The 25,137-nt window shown below is 38.9% G+C and overlaps 1 protein-coding gene across 1 annotated transcript in view; it reads left to right on the forward strand.

Moving 5' to 3' along the window:
- LOC121368550 overlaps positions 1-25,137 on the forward strand; it is a 30,684-nt gene that overhangs the window by 4,395 nt on the left and 1,152 nt on the right. Inside the window, exons 2-12 of the mRNA XM_041493287.1 lie at positions 4,099-4,776; positions 5,182-6,318; positions 6,809-6,913; positions 8,196-8,216; positions 9,239-9,298; positions 11,028-11,195; positions 12,489-12,631; positions 16,812-16,910; positions 18,748-18,808; positions 21,428-21,585; positions 23,919-24,180. Coding sequence (XP_041349221.1) covers positions 4,716-4,776; positions 5,182-6,318; positions 6,809-6,913; positions 8,196-8,216; positions 9,239-9,298; positions 11,028-11,195; positions 12,489-12,631; positions 16,812-16,910; positions 18,748-18,808; positions 21,428-21,585; positions 23,919-24,180 — 2,275 coding nt within the window. The 5' untranslated portion in view covers positions 4,099-4,715. The remainder of the gene's footprint in view (positions 1-4,098; positions 4,777-5,181; positions 6,319-6,808; positions 6,914-8,195; positions 8,217-9,238; positions 9,299-11,027; positions 11,196-12,488; positions 12,632-16,811; positions 16,911-18,747; positions 18,809-21,427; positions 21,586-23,918; positions 24,181-25,137) is intronic.

The following is a 25,137-nucleotide window of genomic DNA, read 5'->3' on the forward strand; positions in this document are numbered from 1 at the left end:
CAATAAAACACTCTGTTTTCCAGTAATAGCATTTACACTGGATGAGACAATTGCGTGCCGTGCTACTGCAATAAAACACTGTTTTTCAATAATAGCATTTACACTGGATGCGACAAATGCGTGCGGTGCTGCTACAATAAAACAACCTGGGTTTTTTTCAATAATAACATTTACACTGGATGCGACAAATGCGTGCGGTGCAGTTACAATAAAACACTCTGTTTTTCAATAAGAACATTTACACTGGATGCGACAAATGCGTGTGGTGCAGTTACAATAAAATACACTTTCTAGTAAGAAAATGTACACTGTATGAGGTAAATGCTTGCGGTACGGCCACAATGAGAGCATTTACACTATATACGTGCGATGTGTACATTAAAACAAAAACGTTAAAAAATGCAAACAAACTAAAAAGAACTCGCAAGCGTCTGTTAATTATTTAAACTAAAACAGTCATAAGAAACTATGGTATTTCACGTTTAACAAAGACGTTTATTGGAAACATGTAGTGAGATATCGTTTGTTTTGTTTGACGACACTACTAGAGCACGTTGATTTATTAATCATCGGCTATTGGATGTGTAACATTTGGTAATTTGGCAAATAATCTTAGAAAGGAAACCCGCCACAGTTTTCCATTAGTAGCAAGTGATATTTTATATGCACAGGATATTACCTACCACTGATAATGATATGCAGACAAGTTGAGTATATAATGAGGCTCATCGATCAGAACATAAGTAGATAAATAAATAAATAAATAAATAAATAAATACACACAAACGCTTAGTATATACATGTATTGTGAAGACGTTTCACGTGGCTGGCAGTTTGACAACCAAATAACGCATCGTTTATAGCACGAAAAGCTGTCACTGAGCGATCGCTGCGGTTACCAGTCCGTTTACCACATGCGGGTTTTTTTTTCTCCCCACACGGTTTCTGTGTGAATAGTTCAATGAAATAACGTCAAAGCCAATTTCGTTCGGCTACCACACCCGTAAAACGCACCTAAATCTGGTTTTGGTGTGAACGGCCCTTTAGACCTACCCATAGAGTCGTTAAACTCGCTCTGAGAGGGAACCGGTACAGGACTGCGAACCCAGTACCTGCCAGCCTTATGTCTGATAGCTTAACTACAACACCGCTGACGCCAGTGAGCCTTTAGCTCGCAGGTTGGACGTCTTTTAGTTGCTTTCGTCTGGATTTTAGATTGCAAATTTATTACATACATAAAACATTGTATTACATGCATTTTTTTAAAGTTACTTAACAATATATTACTAATTCTACTACTACTGCTGCTGCTGCTGCTACTACTACTACTACTACTACTACTACTACTACTACTACTACTACTACTACAATACACTACTACTACTACTACTACTACTACACTACTACTACTACTACTACTACTACTACTACTATTACTACGTACTACTACTACAACTGCTACTGCTACTACATGTAGTACTACTACTACTGCTACCACTACTGATACTGATACTGCTGCTACTACTACTACTAGTACTACTACTACTACTACTACTACTACTACTACTACTACACTACTACTACTACTACCACTACCACTACTGCTACTACTACTACTACTACTGCTATTACATATAATACACTACTACTACTGCTACTACTAATACTACCACTATTACTACTACTACTACTACTACTACTACTACTACTACTACTGAGGTGGTTGTTCCGAAGATTCGAACTCTCTCAGTGGATCCATTTTCTGATTTTTGTTTTTTCTTTCCCAACCAGCATCCCACGACTGGTATATCAAATGCCCTGGTAACTGCTGTCCTGTCTGTGGGAAAGCGCATATAAAAATCCCAAGCTGCTAATCCAAAATTGTAGCAGATTTCCCCTGAAGACCAAATGTGACAACCAATAGACAGCGATTGATTAGTCAACATGTTTTAATAGTCGTTTCGTTAAATAAAACAAACATTCTGTATAATCAAATTATTTCTGTTTAGTTCATTAAATAACAACGGTGTTATGATTTACAAATATAATAATAAAATTTAACGAAATATAAGAAATTAAAAAAGTGTGCGCCAACAGAAACGTTAATAAAGTGAATCGTCAACAAGTAGCGATAGATTAATAAAAATAACCAAACATCTCCAGTCCCAATTAAACCATAAAATGTACGAGTACTTTCAATTACGGTGGACATATTTTTCACCAAAACTCAAAATGCTTATTTTTTATGCGATTTTCAAAAATATGTTTTCCTTTGTTTCTACGTCAAAATAAACTGTTATCGGCAAAAAAAAAAATGTTTTAGGGTAGCTCGGGCGAAGTTCATTCGTCAAATCTTACAAAATAAATTGCGGTTATCAATCAAAAGGGTCACATGTGTCGATGGTGTCAAAATAAAATATACATTTTGCACAATGATTTACAAGAGTATAAAAGTCATCGCCTCGAGTGATAGAATCAAAAGAATATTTCGACCAAGACGTAATAAACCGGAAGTAGTCAAAGAACCCTCTTTCGGCAATACGTTTTCTTTTCTTTAGTTCTTCGCTTTGGAAATAAAAGTAGTCATACAATGAACAGGATTATTATTATTATTATTATTATTATTATATGCATGTGTATATATACATGTGTACACACACACACACGCACATGCACGCACACATACACACACACACACAGAGAGAGAGAGAGAGAGAGAGAGAGAGAGAGAGAGAGAGAGAGAGAGAGAGAGAGAGAAAGAGAGAAAAGAAGGAAATGTTTTATTTAACGGCGCACTCAACGCATTTTATTTACGGTTATATGGCGTCAGACATATGCTTACGGACCACACATATATGGAGAGAGGAAACCTGCTGTCGCCACTTCATGGGCTACTCTTTTCGATTAGCAGCAAGGGATCTTTTATTTGCGCTTCCCACAGGCAGGATAGCACAAACCATGGCCTTTGTTGAACCAGTTATGGATCACTGGTCGGTGCAAGTGGTTTACCAATTGAGCCTTGCGGAGCACTCACTCAGGGTTTGGAGTCGATCAACGTTAGCCCTCTGTCCCTATAGAACATTACCAAATAATTTAAATAATAGACTGTTTATACATACATAAATAAAAATAAAATAATAATAAAAAGGCTTACTGACAATGCCTGACGCATTTATATGCACCATCCCAGAGACAGGGTAGTACATACCACAGCCTTTGATATACCAGTCGTGGTGACAGAGACAGAGGACAGAGAGAGAGACAGACAGAGACAGAGAGAGATAGACACAGACAGACAGACAGACAGAGACAGACAGACAGACAAAGAGATATAGACAAGTATTTTGAGTGATGATTGAGTGTGTATAATATATGTATATTTTCTCGCGGAAAAAATTAAAATGCTTGGGCGCACCCAATAAAATGGTTTTAATAAATAAATAATTTCTTGAAATCAATTTGATTTTACTTTTATAACCGATAAATATACACCTTGAGCAATACATGTTTCTCAATACCGTCTTCCATAGTGTTACCGACATGTAATTTTTATTTTTTAAAAACGCATTAACACTCTATTCAACCTTTATATGGCTCCTGCTATGGCCGTAGGACTATTAATAAATACGTTTATGGCGCACTAATGTGAAAGTCATAATTACATCCGGGTTTTTCTTTTCTTAATTACTGTATTGATTAAAATGTTATATCATTTTAACTGTTCAAAATTTTATAGCTCACCTGTCGCGTGCAGATATTTTTTTTCGGATAACCAATTTGAGTGTTATCAGAACAGGTGTGTTTAAGTCACGTTTCATTTAGCCTGAAGAAAGAAGAAAATATTAAAGTTATTTAAGATTCTAAATATATATATATATATATATATATATATATATATATATATATATATATATATATATATATATATCAATGGTTAGAATCATAACTAGCTTTAATATTTTCTTCAGAGCTTAACGGTCACATAAACATAGCATCAAATCTGTGTCGGTCCTTCAACATTTTGATTGTACTGTATAGTTTATTATCAGTTTTGTTCCATTGCCGATGATTTACCGAAGTTAATCAATCTTGTTCCAGCCTTCTAGCCTGTAACTGCGCAATTGCACTGACCTCTCGTCTGCCCAGGAAGACGTCTGTCAGGGGAAGCAGGAGGTCCAGGGAGAGGCTTGTCGTGTCCATAGAGAGGCTTGAGAGGGGTTTGTTGTATCCAGGGTGTGGCTCCACGTCTTGTCCAGGGGAGAAGACAAAGTATACCTGAGGCTACCGGCGTATTCAAGAAGAGCACGGACCTTAGTTCCAGGGAGAATTGTATCTGAAAGGACAACATGTGTCATCAGGAAGATTTTAATTAAAAACGATTAATCTGTGGGTGTAATAACCAGGCAGGATTTGAGTTCAGGAAGACATTAGCCACAGGATCTTTTAGTTCCTGGATTTTATACTCCCTAGGCTTTGACAGTTTTTAAAAGTCCTCCCAAAGTTCTGTCGCCAATTCCAAGAAAGGGATTAAGTGTTTCCAAGGTCATCTTTATTTATATTTTCAAGAGAACATTTGTCGCTTTTACCAGGAAGACATTTATCAGGTGTTCCAAGAAAATATAGGTCAGGACTGTGTAAAATATTATTAAACTTTGTTAAGGAAAGAGTTCAAAACAGAGAAAGAGAGGGGAAGAGAACTGTCGTCTGTTAACAAAATGGCAAGATTAGTCACGTTAATTTTATTGTGCACTGTGCAAGGAGCAGTTTCCTATAATGGTAATTATATTATATACAATTTTGATGTCGTTACTAAACGTCATTAGAAATATTTTTTATGCACAGAGCTCTATCTTCATCGATATTTATAAGCGAAATGTTTTATTTTGAAAACGTTATTTATGCTGTAAATATAGTTTAGTGCATTGGCTTATAAATATTTAAAGTTAGATAAATATTTTATTTCTCATACTTAAACCAATGGTCCTAGAGTACATACATATTATTATATCACAGCATATACATATAACTCATATTAATGTATGACAGATACATGATCATGGTTTACTGCATGCAACACCAAGAAATTGACAGTGATGTGTTGGACAATTGTATCTTGTTGAAATCAAAAGCACTATGTTCTTCAAGGAAATATGAGTTTAAATTTTAGAAAATATTTTTCAGCTCGACATATGCACTACCAGATGCGGCCTCGATTCGCGGCACGTCCGATGGCAGTGCAGTCAGCACCAATCAACCGCATGGGACCTCCCCCTCGCCGTCAGTACTACTATTACCCACCTGGGGTCAAATACGCAAATTCCATGCCGCTCAGTAACAAACAGATCAAGCGCGGTTACCCTGTCAACCAGAACACGTGGCACAACCAACGAGGAACAAACAATAAGGTGCACGTCATACAGCATCCTGTTAGGAGAGATCCTCGGCTTCAAGTCAAGAGACCAACAGGTTTCAGGACAAGAGGTCCAGTCGCCCAGGTCGTAAATAACAATCTTGGGGTTCACCAGCAACGTGTATTAGTAGGTCCAAACAGAAAACAGTTTAGCAACCAGCAACCCTGGGTTAGACAGAGACAGACAGTACACAAACTACCGAATGGTAGATTTCTAGTTCAGAAAGGACACCATAACAAACAGTTCGTTTCAAGGAACTTCAACTTGCGCCATCAAGCTGTGCGGCAGAGGCAACAGCAATTTTCTGTTCTGGGCAAAAGATTTGGATTGAATAGTGGAGGCAAACACCAGCAGCTAGTCCATCAGCAGCAAATACACCATGCTCGGCAGAACAACAGACCGCAGGTTAATGTGCATAGTCAGACAGGACAACAGAGAGGACAGCAACAGTTGTTGTTTCAGCAGCAGCAACAACAACAATTGGCACAGGGTTTGGGTCTTCAACAACCACGGCATCAACAGCAGAAGCACCAGCAACAACAACTGGCTCAGGGATTAGGCCTTCAACAACCACACCAGCAACTGCACCAGCACCACCAACAACGACAACAATTAGCACAGGGATTAGGAGGTCTTCAACATCGTGATAAAGCACACCAGCATCAGAAGTTCAAACAGCAACTTCAGCTTCAGCAAGCAGCACGATTGCATAACCTGAAACATCCCAATACTCTCGTAAAGCCGATTTCTGGATCACGAGATACTACTAAGATTCCCAGGATACGAATCACGCCAGCGAAGCTGTCGTCCACTTCAAAGTCTACAAGCAGACCCACGTTGAGATATCCAGACAAGACGTTTGCACATGAGAATCAAAATGGCGTCAATGTCATCATTCCCAGGAAAGGTAAGTTGAGACACAGAGTACTATGATTACATGTATATATTTCAACGTGATTGTTTTAAGACATTTACATTTTACAAATGTTATTGTATTTGTATAGGTGTTTCCTAAAGTTGCATTTTCCAGTATTTTTAATATTTAGATAATTAGAATAGATTATAATGCAGATTTTCTTCCTATGGCTGAGGAATAATTTATTCACGCAAAACACAAACACCAATGCAGTGTTACAAAAACATATCTATTTTCTCATTTTCCACTAGCCCCAAAGGTTTTGCGTTACAAACATTTTTTTTTAGGTTTTTTTTGTTGTTACATTTAAAAGCTGCGTCTCTGGCATTTTTAAAAAGAGCTGTTATGGACTAAACCTCTTCTCAAACAAAAACTCGGTGTAAAATTTTACATTTCTAATTACTACTGACTATTACTTAAGTCTAGTGATTATTTCCTTGGTGTGGTTGATTTACTTTGTTGCCTTGTTTTCGTGTTTAAGATACGGACGTGCACCCCGTTACCTCTGTGACGCGGATCAAGACAAATGTCTTGTCGAAGTATGACCCTGAAATGAAACCCGGTATATTGGCGTCAGGCATTGTCAGTAAGTCGTCTGCTTCGTGCCTTTTTATTATTATTTTATTTTTATTTATTTATGTATAAACAGTCTATCATTTAAATTATTTGGTAATGTTCTATAGGGACAGAGGGCTAACGTTGATCGTAGTAGTCCACTCTTGGACTTATAAGAGGCGAGTGTGGGGTTTGTAGAGGAAGGAAATGTTTTATTTTAACGACGTACTCAACACATTTTATTTACGGTTATATGGCGTCAGACACATAGAGGCGGATGTATTTCAGTGGTAGAGCGCTCGACAGAGGTTCTATAGGTTGACGGGTCTCGTTCCAACTAACCGGCCTCGGTGGCGTCGTGGTTAGGCCATCGGTCTACAGGCTGGTAGGTGCTGGGTTCGGATCCCAGTCGAGGCATGGGATTTTTAATCCAGATACCGACTCCAAACCCTGAGTGAGTGCTCCGCAAGGCTCAATTGGTAAACCACTTGCGCCGACCAGTGATCCATAACTGGTTCAACAAAGGCCATGGTTTGTGCTATCCTGCCTGTGTGAAGCGCAAATAAAAGATCCCTTGCTGCTAATCGGAAAGAGTAGCCCGTGTAGAGGCGACAGCGGGTTTCCTCTCAAACTCTGTGTGGTCCTTAACTATATGTCTGACGCCATATAACCGTAAATGAAATGTGTTGAGTGCGTCGTTAAATAAAACATTTCTTTCTTTCTTTCGTTCCAGTTGTTATATCAAAAGCAGTACAAGGTCGTATACATGGGGGTGGTGGTGAGGGGATCAGTGTTTGCAACCGTTCTGCGGAAACAAATTTTCTATGTTTACTGCATTTTACAGGGCACCATATCTCGACATCCCCCCCCCCCCCCCCACCTTAGAAACTCCACTTGCCAAAAACGTTATATGTCAAATAAGTGGGACGGGATCTAGTTCAGTGTAAGAGCGCGATCAATTATAAGATCGATCGCCCTCGATGGTCCCAATCCCCCCCCCCCCTCCCCATCCTCCCATTCATATATATAATCATACTTTAGAAATGTGCCGAGTTGTCGTTAAATATCAACTATTTTCGCCTTTCTCTGATTAAGTTTTTTTTAATGCAATACGTAGGACCGAAAAGTGTGGTTTTGTTCAGTCATGTTATTAACAAGCTGGACACAGCTAGTATTAGAATAATTACGGTGGTGGAGCGGGGCATCCTGGGAACACAGTCGTCGCCAACTTTATTTCGCCATCGCTGATAGTAATTTTACAAAATAATATTATTTCTATACAATATAATATTTATCTTGTGTTGTTATTTCAGAGACTGTGAAGTTCATCAGGGGTGAGTATGTATTCAGGTGTAATATATATATATATATATATATATATATATATATATATATAGAGAGAGAGAGAGAGAGAGAGAGAGAGAGAGAGAGAGAGAGAGAGAGAGAGAGAGAGAGAGAGAGAGAGAGACTCATCAAAATTAATTAAGGGCCAGTAAATATTTTCGGCATTTTCTTTAAATATTGTAAACAAAAACACAACCAACCAACCACCCACCCACCCAGATTCTTCCGGTTTAAAGGTGTCAAATTTATGGCATGTTCTTTAAAAATAAATTGATTGAAAACATATTTCATTGCATAGACAACAAAATGTTTGGGCACAAGTTTGCAAACTTACTAGGTCCTCTACTATATATATACAATATAATGGCGACAACTACTTAATATAATATAATGTATAAATATATAATTTGTATGCAAATGTATTTTAATAACAATCAATTTCAGAAAAGAGAGAGTATTATGTACAACAGGATTTTGAAAGAAACTAGAAAAGAAACCAAGAAGTACATGTGCAGTCAAACCATTAGACTATTTTAATCAAAACGATGTGTTTGGTTAATATATTTTTGAACACAAATAAATATGTTTTTATTACAGATATCACTACCGGCCTCGGTGGCGTCGTGGTTAGGGTATCGGTATACAGGCTGGTAGGTACTGGGTTCGGATCCCAGTCGAGGCATGGGATTTTTAATCCAGATACCGATTCCAAACCCTGACTGAGTGCTCCGCATGGCTCAATGGGTAGGTGTAAACTACTTGCACCGACCAGTGATCCATAACTGGTTCAACAAAGGCCATGGTTTGTGCTATCCTGCCTGTGGGAAGCGCAAATAAAAGATCCCTTACTGCCTGTCGTAAAAGAGTAGCCTATGTGGCGACAGCGGGTTTCCTCTAAAAAAAAATGTCAATGGTTTGCAACCGCTCATAAAAAAACACGAACCCTATTACATCACACCTAACCATATAATTATGTCTCGCGTTAATTTTTATTTATTTATTTATGTTTCAGGACCTCAGCACGGAGTAATAAAAAGCGCCTGGGCCTACCACAAAGATTTAGAACACATTGGTAAGTTTGGTTACACAATACCGACAAATCGGTAAGTTATCTTACACTGTACAAACGTAACAACACAATACAATGCGTTACAACACAATAGTATGCGTATATCGTTAAGTAAGATGACACAAACCGTAATTGGGTTATACAAACTAAACTGTAAGTTTGGTTACATAATACGACTATCTCGGTATGACTGGCTACATAATATATACACAATACGAACATAACGAGAATATTTTGTTACGCAACACGTCGCTTCATTGCACAATACTAGAGCCCTTCGGCGTACCAAGGACACCTTTCGTGGGAAGAACTCTACGATAGAAGCGCGCCAAATATATCCCTTTACCATACCATAGTACTAAGAACGTCGGTTAAAGTTTTGTTTTAACGACACCACTAGAGCACATTGATTAAGTAATTATCGGGTATTGGATGTCAAACATTTGGTAATTTTCACATATAGTCTTAGAGAGGAAACTTGCTACATTTTTTTCCATTAGTAGCAAAGAATGTTTTATATGCACCACCCCGCAGACAGGATAGCATATACCATGACCTTTGATATACCAGTCGTAGTCAACAGAGGAAACCCGCTACATTTTCCTAATGCAGAAAGGGATCTTTTATGTGCACTTTCCTACAGACAAGAAGCACATAGCACGGCCTTTGACCAGTTGTGGTGCACTGGTTGAAATGAAAAAAAAAAACCCAATTAGTTGAACGGATTCAATGAGGTGGTTCGATCCTGCAACGTAAGTATCTCGGGCGAGTACTCAACCGACTGAGCTAAATCCCGAACATCGGTACATAAGAATACGAATACAGTGCGGGATGTATTTAGTTCAGTGGTAGTGTGCACCATTGAGATGCAATGGGTCGTAGGATCGATCTTCCTTGGTGGTCTTGGTGGTTTTCTTTTTCCCAATCCACTGTCACTAAAGGCAGGATCATTACTTTCCTGTTTAATAATGGAGAGATGCATAATCATAAAGAATCCATTGCTACGTTCCGATTGGAGTAGCTTATGATTGAGCAGTGGGTTTCTTTCATTCTTCTCTCTGTGTCTCTGTCTTTGTTTTTGTCTTTCTCCGTCACTTTCTCTCTCTCTCTCTCTCTCTCTCTCTCTCTCTCTCTCTCTCTCTCTCTCTCTCTCTCTCTCTCTCTCTCTCTCTCTCTCTCTCTCTCTCTCTCTCTCTCTCTCTCTCTGTTTTTCTCTCTGTATCTGTTTCTCTCTCTCTCTGTATCTCTCTCTGTGTCTCTATCTCTGTCTCTGTCTCTCTCTCTCTCTCTCTCTCTCTCTCTCTCTCTCTCTCTCTCTCTCTCTCTCTCTCTCTCTCTCTCTCTCTCTCTCTCTCTCTCTGTTTTTCTCTCTGTATCTGTTTCTCTCTCTCTCTGTATCTCTCTCCGATTGGAGTAGCCTATGATTGAGCAGTGGGTTTCTTTCATTCTTCTCTCTGTGTCTCTGTCTTTGTTTTTGTCTTTCTCCGTCACTTTCTCCCTCTCTCTCTCTCTCTCTCTCTCTCTCTCTCTCTCTCTCTCTCTCTCTGTTTTTCTCTCTGTATCTGTTCTCTCTCTCTCTCTGTATCTCTCTCTGTGTCTCTATCTCTCTCTCTCTCTCTCTCTCTCTCTCTCTCTCTCTCTCTCTCTCTCTCTCTCTCTCTCTCTCTCTCTCTCTCTCTCTCTCTCTCTCTCTCTCTGTCTCTCTCATTGCATTTATCATATATACTTCCAGGTCCCGAGGAGTGGTCTAGGATTTACCCCACGTGTAAAGGAATCCGCCAATCTCCTCTCAACATTCTGGACGATGACGTCGTGTTCACGCCCGAATTGGGCCCCTTCAAGTTCACAGGTTTTGACGGATCCAGATCGGTGTTCAAAATGCACAACAACGGACACACAGGTAAGCCGAAATGAACAGTGGGCTCATACAATCTGGAGGGGGGGGGGGGGGGGGGGGGGGGGAGGGATGGGGACTAGCCCAGTGGGAATGCGCACGGCTGCTGCGCGGTCAGTCTGTTTGGTAATCATTTTAAATTTTTGTGGGTGGGACATAGCCCAGTGGTAAATTGTTCGCCTGATGCGCGGTCGGTCTAGGATCGATCCCCGTCGGTGGGCACATTGTGATATTTCTCGTTCCAGCCAGTGCACCACGACTGGTATATATAAACGGCCGTGGTATGTGCTATCCTGTCTATCGATTCCTACTTTGACCATGTGTCGATTCCTATATTAATGCCGTATTCATATAACACCGTCAATTTGTACTGGTATGTGCTTATTGACAAGACATTTCCTTTAAAGACAAACACAGTGGACAGAGAATATGTGCCGGCTTGTCTCAATATGTCTGTGATGTGGTATTTCTACATTTCTTAATTTTAAAACACTTCCCCTAAGCTTCAACTTCTTGTTTTATAAAGGAAAGCATCGTGAATCGGGTATTGCGATACGTATCGTATCGTGGAGTATGAATTGCGATACGTATCGTGGAGTATGAATTGCGATACGCATCGTGGAGTATGAATTGCAATACGCATCGTGGCTATGAATTGCGATACGCATCGTGGAGTATGAATTGCGATACGTATCGTGGAGTATGATTTGCGATACGTATCCTATCGTGGAGTATGAATTGCGATACGTATCGTAAAGTATGAATTGCGATACGTATCGTGGCGTATGAATTGCGATACGTATCGTGGAGTATGAATTGCGATACGTATCGTGGAGTATGAATTGCGATACGTATCGTATCGTGAGATAGGTGTATCTTTCTTTCTTTTCTTTTGCTTTGTATAATCAGTAACGAATGGTACAGTTTGTTTTATGTTGGAGTTTTATTGTGTGGGGGTTTTTGGGGGGTTTTTTTTAGTGTGGGGGTTTTATTGGGGGTTTTGGTGTTTTTTCGGGGGGGGGGGGTAATGGAGGGTATCTTTGGTTTTTGAGTGGGTTTTTTATATTTTTTATGTTGTTGTTTGTTCGTGTGTTTGGTGGGGCTTTTTTTGTTGTTGTTGGGGTTGTTTTTGTGGGGGGAGGGGTTTTGGTGGGGGGGTTGGGGGCGGGGGATTATATACTATACAGGCACAGACAGATACACACAGACACAGACCTATATACTATGTTAGATATAGTAAAACCGCTAAACCTAGAACAGTGTAGAGCTCTGTGACGACCTGCATAACGTTTTCCCCAGCTAGTATATCTGTGTCTGACCACATGAAGGTGGAGGGAGGCGGACTCGATGGGGAGTACACGACGGCAAACATCCACTTCCACTGGAGCCAAGACCAGGTGGGCTCGGAACACGCCATCAACGGGTTCAAATTTCCTCTCGAGGTGAGCGCTTATTATACATAGTGTTGTTCAGCATACATCATCTGTTTTCTTCTTCTTCTTTATTATTATTTTTTAAATAATTTTTTTAAAATGATTATTCATCCGAAGACATTATCAGTAGAACAAATGTGAAATGACGTCATCGGTCCGGCCATATATGCACCGTCGTATTTCCTCTCGACGTGAGCGCTTAAACATATTGTTGTTCTTCAACACACCATCTTTCTTCTTCTTCCTCTTGTTTTTGTTCTTTTAATTTTTTTTTAAAGTATTATTCATCGGAAGACATTATAGAACAGATGTGAAAAGTCGTCATTGGTCCGGCCAGATATGCACCATCGTATTTTCCCTACTAAATGTGCCGCTGACCTGGTGCTTATAAAACCTTTAGAGTCTCAGACACTAATGCCATGACAACGCCATACAAATTGTATGTATGTGACGTCATTAGAGATTGAGTCTGGACTCAATTAAATAGCGAAACAGGATTCTCGAGAGGTCCATGCGCGAACCTACCGGAAATAACCTGAATAATTACCGTATTGCTCGGAAAGGCAATCAGACAGAGTAAGAAATCATCTTGGAGAAATTATGTCTCCAAGTTGAATTCTCAAACAACTATAAAATCTGTCTGAAATAGGATACGTAAAATAAGGGGGGGGGGGGGGGGGGGTGTCCAATAATATAGTTCGTCACTTGTCTGTCAATGACACGGATGTCACATCTCATCGTGACATTGCATTGGCAGATAAGTTCTCTCATAAATCTTCTTCTGCTTTCAGTACAGATGTTTTTACAGTTGTTAAAAATACAGCTGAAAAGCAACCTATTAACTTTTGATCTGAAAATGCTGAAGTAGACATCAGGCACTTAGTTTAGTATACTATAGATTATTAGCTTTAAGCCTTCCGGCTCATAGGCATTACATTTTATATACAAATCAATAACATTTGACAAGTGGTGCATAATTGGAGGATGAACAATTAAATATGTTGAGAACGTAAACATAACGCATTTTAAAATTATTTATCAATATTATATAATTCGTTTCTGTTTTGAACAGACAATAAGTGCACAAGTTTAAACACAGATGGTTTGCGCCAGTAGTATTTCTTAATATATACTGAACGTAATTGCATGTACAATGGACATTTCAAAATAAAGTGATATTCATCCTCAATATCATTCTGATTACACATCTGACATTTCCGTTGCGACCTTTCAATACCATAATATCTACCTTGTTCAACAAACAACTTATGTTAAAGATCCCATAAATCCTACCAGTTATGGTCCTATCGCTTTAACAAGTTGCATTTATAAAACCATGGAACGAATGATCAACCGTAGACTTGTCTGTTATCTTGAGTCCCACAAATTGCTTACTAACGTGCAATGTGAATTCAGATCTAGATGTAGCACGGTTGGTCATCTTGTTAGATTTGAAAAGTTTAGTAGGGGAGCTTTTATCCATAACCAGCATTTGGTATCGGTCGTTTTTGACCTGGAGAAAGCTTATGATACCACGTGGATGTATGGGATTTTGAAAGACCTCCCTGACATGGGCCTAAGAGTTCGTATGCCCGATTTTATTTCAAATTTCTTAAAAGAATTTCAAGATACGAGTGGGACCCACTTTCTCCGATACCCGCCGGCAAGAGATGGGTGTACATCAAGGTAGCATCCTGTCAGTTACCCTGTGTTCTGTGAAAGTAAACAGCATTATCTACTGTTTAAATCTGTTGTTGTTAACTCGTTATATCTTGATGATTTTCACATTTGCTACAGATCGTCCAATACGAGTATTACCGAACGTCAATTGCAGCTTTGTCTGAATTCCTGTCTGTTGAAAAGTGTATATAAAAGATCCCTTTCCTCTGTTGACTACGAGTCAGAATTACCAAATGCTTCACATCCAATAGCCGATGATTAATATATCAATGTGCTCTAGTGATGTCGTTAAACAAAACAAACTACTTTACTTTGAATAAGCTTAACAATGAGCGACTGACCATGGCCTTCGATACTCAGTCAAAGACTGTATGTATAAATATCTGTCAGAAAAGGTCTCCACTTGGACCCACAGCTGTTTCTGGACAAAAGTGGTGGGGGATACTGAATTTCTAGGGATAAATTTGACAGGAAGCTATCATTTGTGCCTTATCTATAATACGTTAAAAAGAAGTGTTTAAAGGTCCTGAACATTTCAAAAGTTATTTATAATACAGAATGGGAAGCAGATCATGAGATATATATGTAATATATTATGATATAATAGTATATGCTGTATATCACATGACATGACACATTAAATACAGATGTTCATCTTAATTTGTTCATTTGTCAAACTAAGGGTCACCAAACGACCATATGTAATAAACCATTCACCTTTGAGAGACATAGTTAGTCCAATATCAGGTGAGCGATGGAGGCGGCATGGACTTCTTGTTTCTTTGGAAGTAAATTGTCAACAATAGCAAATACGGTTACCATTTTCTTTTAGAAAAACAGAGGTTTAGTTCTTTGGATCGAATACAAATCGTGTCGTGGGGGGAGGGGACAAATAGTGACGCAGCAAAGAACCGCTGTTCGCAGGGACCCATGTCTCTTGTTTGAAATCTTCGGTCTTGATTTCATTGTTGGAGTTGATTGATTGTTGTTTTGTTGTTGTTGTTTCATGCTAAGTTGCCTTTTGTGGCTGTCAGCAAATAAACAATCTTGCCGTGGCCAATCTTAAACCAAAACTGGGGGAGGGGTAAAAAATAAGAATGTAAATAGTGAGCTGTGTTACCGGACTAGGTGGTGTCATGGTTAAGCCATCGGACTACAGGCTGGTAGGTACAGAGTTCGGAGCCTGGTACCGGTTCCCACCCAGAGCGCGTTTTAACGACTCAATGGGTAGGTGTAAGACCAATACACCCTCTTCTTTCTCACTAACCACTAACGAATAACAACTAATATACAGGGCCGTAGCTAGGATTTTTTGTTGGTGGGGAGGGGGCAACTGAGTAGTTAATAGTCTAAAACTCCTTAAACGGTTAAGAAGAGAATTTTCTATAAGTTTCTATGATCCCGACCCCCGCTAGCTACGGCCCTGATATACTGTCCTAGATAGACAGCCCAGATAGCTGAGGTGTGTGCCCAAGACAGCGTGCTTGAACTGTAATTGGATATAAGCACTAAAATAAGTTGAAATGAATGAATAAGCTGTGTTAGTTATTTTGCTTAGTGTCTAGCATAACCCTCATTTATCATTTCCTTTATTTTGCAAACAGGTGGTTGGTAGCAATAAACACATCTGAATACTTTTTCCGACTTTGTCATTCTTAAATATCCCCTAACTTTTGGCTCGCCTTTACGAAGTACAAGGGAAAGATATAGGTATTATTTTTTCAGAAGACGACGACGGCGTCGTCAACTTTTGTGTTAAACGTATTGTTAAGTTTTGCGTTTAGCTCCATTTCTCACAAACAATAAGTTCTTGATTACTGAATCTGGCTTATAGTTACGCCTACAATGTTCATCATAATACATGTGATTTTTAAAAATTGAATTAAAATTGTAAAAAAAAATGTCAGAGATATCGAATACGTTTATGGTAGGCGAGACATTGAATTCCGTGGAATTCTTGTTGTTAGTAATTTTAATACACAAAACATTTCCGGTCGTTCTGATCGCTTCTCTACTTTTGATTTGTACTGCCGACAGCCTTCTTTGTACTTACCCGATGTAATATCGCAGCTAGCGGTGATCGTTTTGCGATCAGGTTCATTCACACACCTCGTGCTAAATATTGTGTTTTCATTTCAATGTTCGTGCTTATATCCAATTAAGATTCAATCACGCCGTCCTGGGCACACACCTCAGCTATCCAGAACAGTGGGTTAGTTGTTAGTGTTTAGAGAGAGAGAAGAGGGTGTAGTGGTCTTACACCTACCCATTGAGTCGTTAAAACTTGCTCTGGGTGGGAGCCGGTACCGGGATACGAACCCAGTAGCTATGAGCCTTATGTCCGATGGCTTAACCGCGACACCACCGAGATCGGTTAAATCAGTGGACGCCGCCAGCTTTGTCACTAAACATACAAGTGGTTAAATACACGGCGCCGTGTTGTTAGTTATCTACACGGCGTTCATTTACTACATGCAAGTGTATACATGCTATTCTTGTTTCTTTACAGATGCACATTGTGAACTATGCGACGCGATACGGTAACCTTACCAACGCCATGCGCTATAGAGACGGTCTGGCTGTCTTCGCTGTCTTCTTTACCGTTCAGGTAAGCAAAGGAAAGGAATGTTTGTTTAGCGACATCCCAGCACATTTTAAAGAATGACTATTGGTGTCTGACGTATGGTTTCGACAATGGCTGCTACCAGCGAACAGCAACAATGAGTAATTCAGATAAGTGGGGCCCGTGGGTGAGGGATCTAGCTCAGTCGTCAGAGAGCTCGCTTGAAAGTTAAAGGGACATTCCTGAGTTTGCTGCATTTTAAGATGTTTCCTACTAAAAATTATTTCTACGATTAAACTTACATATTATGTATATATATTCTTGTTTAGAATATCAGTGTCTGTATATTCAATGTGTTTCTGGTCTTCTTACTATTTGTAAGAAGCCCAAACTGGATTTTGTCTTCAAATAATTTCGTACGTACGAAAAAATAACATTTTAGGAAATAAAATGAAATTTAATCTAGTACAAATATTAGAACCATCAGAAATAAGTTTAATATACAGCCACTAATATTTTATGCAGAAAAATATATTTGATATGTAATTACAATCGTTAAAAAGTCTCTGTTAGTCGATAACATCTTTAAAAAAATTGCAGCAAACTCGGGAATGTCCCTTTAATGTGGGTTTTTTTTTATTGAACGACACCACCAGAACATATTGATTTATTAATCATCGGCTATTGGATGTCAGTCAATTGTAATTTTGATGTATAGTCTTAGAGAGGAAACCGCTACATGTTTCGATTAGCAGCAAGGGATCTTTTTATATGCACGATCCTACATTCAGGATAGCACATACCACAGCCTTTGATATACCAGTGACCTATCCTAGACCGACCGCGCATTAAACGAGCGCTTTACCATCGGGCTACGTTCTACCGCAGAGCTCGTTTGAAGTGCTTGGGTCGAAAGATCGAACACCCTCTGTCAGGCCCGTAGCTGGCTGGGTGGTGGGTGGGGTTTTTTTTGTTGTTGTTGTTGTTGTTGTTTTGGGTTTTTTGTGGGTTTTTTTTTGGGGGGGGTATATCTCGACTGAATGTAAAAGTTGTAGCGAGACTAACGGGTCGAGATTAACGGCAAGAGTTACAGTAACGGGCAAATAACCTTTGAATTATGCCCCGGACCCTCCAAATAACTCTCGCCTTGGCGCTCGTTTAATTAATAATAATGTCCACCATGCTACGGGCCTGTCAGTGAATCCACTTTCTGATTGTTTGTTTTCCCCCAGTACTTATACTTGTAAATATCGGAATTATTTTGTCATGTGAAAATATCGGGTTTATTTTGTGAAGGTTGTAACGGCGAATGCCGCGAAACTGCTGAGGAGTAGTGGTGTAACAATACATCGAACTATCGATATGTTGCGAAAGTCAGTGCCTCGATAGCAATGCATCGATAGTTAATTCAGCTATAGATAACTATTGCAATTGTTTGCTCAACTATCGATAGTTTCGATAGTTGCATAGTGAAATACGGTCTACGACCAACGCGTAATTTCACTACCTAGTGACATTATAACAAATAACTAAGTACAAACACAGACACACAAACACAAACAAACGTACATACGCACACATACTCACACACACACACACACACAGCCAAACACCTATCTACCTATCTACCTATCTACCTACCTACCTACCTACCTACCTACCTACATACATACATATATACTTTTTTTCTTTTTTTAACACCACTGGAGCACATTGATTAATTAATCATCGACTATGTCAAACATTTGGCAACTCCGACACACAGTCATCAGAGGAAACACGCCACATTTTCCCTCTCTCGCGTTTTATTTTACAATATTATCGTTTTACAGAGTTTTTTCCCACATATATTGATTGGTGTCTTTATTTTATTATATTTTAGCGGACATATAATCCTTACTTTAGACCAATCGAAGAAGGATTGAAACGTTGCAGATTTCCCGGTGAGAAAATTGTCAGTTAATTAAGACATAATTCCAAGTCCAAAAACTATTTTAATTGATGGTGACGGTGTATAGAGCTTTCGTTAATAATAAACGTACAACGAAGTATTAGCGTACCTAGTTTTACTGCAATGTATAAAATAGTGATGATGGTGATGATTATGTTGATAATGATAATAATGACGGTAGTGGCGATGATAGCAGTGACTATGATTACTATAGTTTTATGTGTCAGTCACAGTGGAAACTGCTTACTGCAATGTATAAAATAGTGATGATGGTGATGATTATGTTGATAATGATAATAATGATAATAATGACGGTAGTGGTGATGATAGCAGTGACTATGATTACTATAGTTTTATGTGTCAGTTACAGTGGAAACTGCTTACTGCAATGTATAAAATAGTGATGATGGTGATGATTATGTTGATAATGATAATAATGACGGTAGTGGCGATGATAGCAGTGACTATGATTACTATAGTTTTATGTGTCAGTCACAGTGGAAACTGCTTACTGCAATGTATAAAATAGTGATGATGGTGATGATTATGTTGATAATGATAATAATGACGGTAGTGGTGATGATAGCAGTGACTATGATTACTATAGTTTTATGTGTCAGTCACAGTGGAAACTGCTTACTGCAATGTATAAAATAGTGATGATGGTGATGATTATGTTGATAATGATAATAATGACGGTAGTGGTGATGATAGCAGTGACTATGATTACTATAGTTTTATGTGTCAGTCACAGTGGAAACTGCTTACTGCAATGTATAAAATAGTGATGATGGTGATGATTATGTTGATAATGATAATAATGACGGTAGTGGTGATGATAGCAGTGACTATGATTACTATAGTTTTATGTGTCAGTCACAGTGGAAACTGCTTACTGCAATGTATAAAATAGTGATGATGGTGATGATTATGTTGATAATGATAATAATGACGGTAGTGGTGATGATAGCAGTGACTATGATTACTATAGTTTTATGTGTCAGTCACAGTGGAAACTGCTTACTGCAATGTATAAAATAGTGATGATGGTGATGATAATGTTGATAATGATAATAATGATAATAATGACGGTAGTGGCGATGATAGCAGTGACTATGATTACTATAGTTTTATGTGTCAGTTACAGTGGAAACTGCTTACTGCAATGTATAAAATAGTGATGATGGTGATGATTATGTTGATAATTATAATAATGACGGTAGTGGCGATGATAGCAGTGACTATGATTACTATAGTTTTATGTGTCAGTTACAGTGGAAACTGCTTACTGCAATGTATAAAATAGTGATGATGGTGATGATTATGTTGATAATGATAATAATGACGGTAGTGGCGATGATAGCAGTGACTATGATTGCGATGTAGCACCAGTACTAGTGGTGGTAGTAGGTGTCGTTGTATAGCCACCATACTAGTGATGACGGTGGTGATTTCGTATTGTGCAACTGTACTAGTATTAGTATTAGTAATAGAAGTGGTGGTAGTGGTAGTAGTAGTAGTAGTAATAGTAGTAGTAGTAGTAGTAGTAGTAATAGTAATAGTAATAGTAATAATAGTAGTAGCAGTTGGCAGTAGCAGTAGTAGTAGTAGTAGTAGTAGTAGTAGTAGTGATATTGGTGGTGGTAGTAGTAGTAGTGGTAATAATAGTAGCAGTAGCAGTAGTAGTAATAGTAGTAGTAGTAGTAATAATAGTAGCAGTAGTAGTAGTAGTGATAGTAGTAGTAGTAGTAGTAGTAGTAGTAGTAGTAGTGATAGTAGTAGTAGTAGTAGTAGTAGTAGTAGTAGTAGTGATAGTAGTAGTAGTAGTAGTAGTAGTGATAGTAGTAGTAGTAGTGATATTGGTGGTGGTAGTAGTAGTAGTGGTAATAATAGTAGCAGTAGCAGTAGTAGTAATAGTAGTAGTAGTAGTAATAATAGTAGCAGTAGTAGTAGTAGTAGTAGTAGTAGTGATAGTAGTGATAGTAGTAGTAGTAGTAGTAGTAGTGATAGTAGTAGTAGTAGTAGTAGTGATAGTAGTAGTAGTAGTAGTGATAGTAGTAGTAGTAGTAGTAGTGATAGTAGTAGTAGTAGTAGTAGTAGTAGTAGTAGTAGTAGTGATAGTAGTAGTAGTAGTAGTAGTAGTAGTAGTAGTGATAGTAGTAGTAGTAGTAGTGATAGTAGTAGTAGTAGTAGTTTTAGTAGTAGTAGTAGTAGTAGTAGTAGTAGTGATAGTAGTGATATTGGTAGTAGTAGTAGTAGCAGTAGTAATAGTGATTGTTGTACTAGTAGTAAAAGTATTAGCAGTAGTAATCGTAGTGGTAGCTGCAGCAGTAGCAGTGGTGACAGTAGTGATAGTGGTAGTTACTAGTTATCATGTTGATAGTCTAGAAGTAATAGTTGTGGCAGGGTGATGATAACGACATACGTGGTATTGGTTGATCATATCGATGATGTCACGATACTGATGACTGTGGACGTTTTGGTAAGTACTTTGATTATAATGATATAGTAGTAGTGAAGTTATTGTAGTAGCAGCAGCTGCAGCAGTAGTAGTAGTAGTAGGACGTGGTGGTGGTTTGTAAGTACATTTTCATTTGTCATTCTCTCACAGGTAGTTCTGCACAGTTGAGTAAAATAAACGTAGAAACACTGATTCCGAGTGCGAGCTCCGAGTTTTATCGTTACTATGGCAGCCTGACAACACCTCCTTGTCACCAGAGCGTTATTTGGACTCTATTTGACGACGTCCAGGTGTTGTCGGAATCTCAGGTGCGTGTATATTCCAGAATAGCCCAGAGGAAAATCGAGGTGGGGAAATAGGCATTCACAATATAAACACACAAAATGAAAGTAAAGTTTGTTTTATTTAACGACACCACTAGAGCACATTGATTTTTTTTTATCTTACCATCGGCTATTGGACGTCAAACATATGGTCATTCTGACACTTTTTTAGAGGAAACCCGCTGTTGCCATATAGGCTACTCTTTTACGACAGGCAGCAAGGGATCTTTTATTTGCGCTTCCCACAGGCAGGTTAGCACAAACCATGGCCTTTGTTGAACCAGTTATGGATCACTGGTCGGTGCAAGTGGTTTACACCTACCCATTGAACCTTGCGGAGCACTCACTCAGGGTTTGGAATAGGTATCTGAATTAAAAATACCATGCCTCGATTGGGATCCGAACCCAGTACCTACCAACCTGTAGACCGATGGCATAACCACGACGCCACCGAAATTAATTCATGATTGAAAATGAAACACGTGGCATTACACTGGTTAAACAGAAATCATGTTCAGTAATCTTAGTTACCATGTATAATTAGTGTATGATGTATAATATAATATGCAAGCCCTTTTTAACAGTTTCCAATTGTTCTGACCACTCCTTCTCTTTTGTTTTGTACTGCCGACACCCTTCTTTGTACTTACCCGATGCTGCATTTCGCAAGGATCCTCAAATTGCGCTTAGGTCCAGTGGACTACAATACACACATCGTATCTAAATGTTGGTTTTTGTTTACCGACACCATTAGAGCAGATTGATTAATTAATCATTGGCTGTTGGATGTCAAATAGTTGGTAATTCTGACTCGTACTGGAACGAGAAATAGCCAAATGAGCCCACCGACGGCACATCGTATCTAATCATAAAATAAAACGCAAAGTATACACACACACACACACACACACACATACATACACACACATACAAACACACATACACACACATACACACACACAGACAGACACACACACACACACACACACACAAGACACAATGACACATAAACACACACACGATCCCCTCTCTCGTTCGCTTATAGTTAATATTATGAAGTTTGGTGTGTTGAATGACACGTTCATTTATTAATCATCGGCTATTAGATGTCAAACATTTGGTTAGTTTGACATAGTCTTACAAAGGAAACACGCTATGATATGTCGTATTATGGTATGGCGTTGTCCGTCCATCCGTCCATCTGTTAACCTTTTCTTGAATACAAATACATACATGACCATCAAACCTCACATGTAGGAACAACTCGAGATGGCTTTGTGTCGCGTACTATTACTAGGTCACTGTGACCTACTTTTCACGGTCTACTGCACATAACAGTAAATCCTTGTCCGGACCATATATTGCATACAGATGCATACAGGACCATCAAACCTCACATGTATGACTACGGAACACTAGGAAGAACTTGAGATGGTGGTGTGTCGCGTACTATGACTAGGTCACTGTGACCTACTTTTCACGATCTACTGCACATAACAGTAAATTCATGTCAGGATCATATCAGCACCTTCTCAAATGGATACAGTATCATCAGTAGTTGGTCCAAAACAAACTGTTCATCCATCCCATTGCAAAAATGTCACATAATTATAATTGAATCATACCCGTAACATATTCATTAATATCTATGGTTTTCCATCAAACTCCTGACGGGCGTATCATGTACCTCACCGGTACTCTTGTTCTATTAGTGGCAAGGAATCTGTTATATGCACCATCCCACAGACAGGATGACACACAATACGGCCTTTGATGTATATATATATATATATATATATATATATATATATATATATATATATATATATATATATATATATATATATACCAGTCATGGTGCACTAGCTAGAACGAGAAATAGCCCAATAGGCCACCGACGGGGATCATCCCTAGACCGACCGCGCAGCAGGCGAAGCTTTACCACTAGGCTATATCCAGCCGTGTACAACAACATATTACGTCATAATCTGGGAATCCTTGTTTCGTTAACGGAGCATTTATCTAGCAGTGTCCAAAACAGTCAATAATCGGATCCGACAAATAAACATCCCCCAAATATATTTAAGTGTGTTTTGTTTGTTTGTTTGTTGTTGGGGGTTTTTTTTTGGGGGGGTTGGGGGGGGGTTGTTTTGTTGTTGTTGTTTTTTGTTTTTCTATTGAGTTTCCCTTCTCACGAGTTGGTACACGTGTCCTTTACCCGTTAGCTCCCCCCTCCCTCCCACAATATGTCCTGGTTCCGCCCCTGACGTGTTATATAATTAAACCCAATTTTATGAACGTATATTTTTAACTATCAGATGAGCGCTCTGCAGAACCTGATTGAGAGCTACAATCAGCAACAGCATCTGTTTCCCAACTCGGTGAACAACGCCACTGCCACGAAACCTGGGTTACATTTTCCCGCCACCGACCCCGGCATCACCCAGTACATCACCGACAACTACAGACAACTACAGCTCACAAACAGCAGGGTCGTCCTCACCAACATCAAACAGTATGCGGGAAGAACGGCTTCACCCCGTAGAGTACAACATACTACATTTATCCCACATGCTTCAGGTAAAAAAAAAAACAGAAAAGAAAACAGAAGCTAGCTGCATAATGGTTAGCAAGACTGTGAAGTTTATGTCGGATGACGTATCTGGACATTAAGAAAAAAAGTTTTTTTTTGTTTAACGACACCACTGGAGCACATTGATTAATCAGTCATCGGCTGTTGGATGTCAAACATTTGGTAATTCTGACACGTAGCCATCAGAGGAAACCTGCTTCATTTTTCCTAATGCAGCCAGGGATCTTTTATATGCACTTTCCCACAGACAGGATAGCACATACCACGGCCTTTGATATACCAGTCGTGGTGCACTGGCTGAAACGAGAAATAGCCCAATGGGCCCACCGACGGGGATCGATCCCACACCGACCGCGTATCAAGCGAGCGCTTTACCACTGGGCTACGTCCCGTCCCCTAATGGTAGGATTCCAGAGGAATATATTTTTACATGCAGTGCTATTTCTGAACAAATTAATAGCATGCTTAGGCATCACCGACCTTATGGACGTCATGGAGTGTTAAAAAGACAAATTTATACTTTAACTGATTTTTGTTATACTTGTTTTACGTTTATCAGAGAAAAAACCCGCAGTGGTCATATACAATTAGATTTATTGCTTTGTGGGTAACTTGACGTATCACATAAGTATGTCATATATATTCTGAATTCACCTAATTTATAAATATTGTTTTTTGAAATGAAGTCCATGGTCCTCAGTTCTGAATCCCTGATGTAGGACATCAAGGGGGTATTTAACACTGTAGTGCATTTATATTGTATTTAATATCTGTATGTCGTAATTGTATCATTTGAAATGATGAAATAAGCTAAACGGTCTGGTTTAAAAGAGAGATAATATAAGCGTTGGGGTTTCAGATATACTGGACGCTTACATATTTATTGTTTCCATAAAGAAACTAATCTTTGAATGAAGAAAATGTTTGTTACCCTTATACCACCG

The sequence above is a fragment of the Gigantopelta aegis genome, chromosome 3, assembly GCF_016097555.1.
Source record: "Gigantopelta aegis isolate Gae_Host chromosome 3, Gae_host_genome, whole genome shotgun sequence".
Classification (NCBI taxonomy): Eukaryota; Metazoa; Mollusca; class Gastropoda; order Neomphalida; family Peltospiridae; genus Gigantopelta; species Gigantopelta aegis.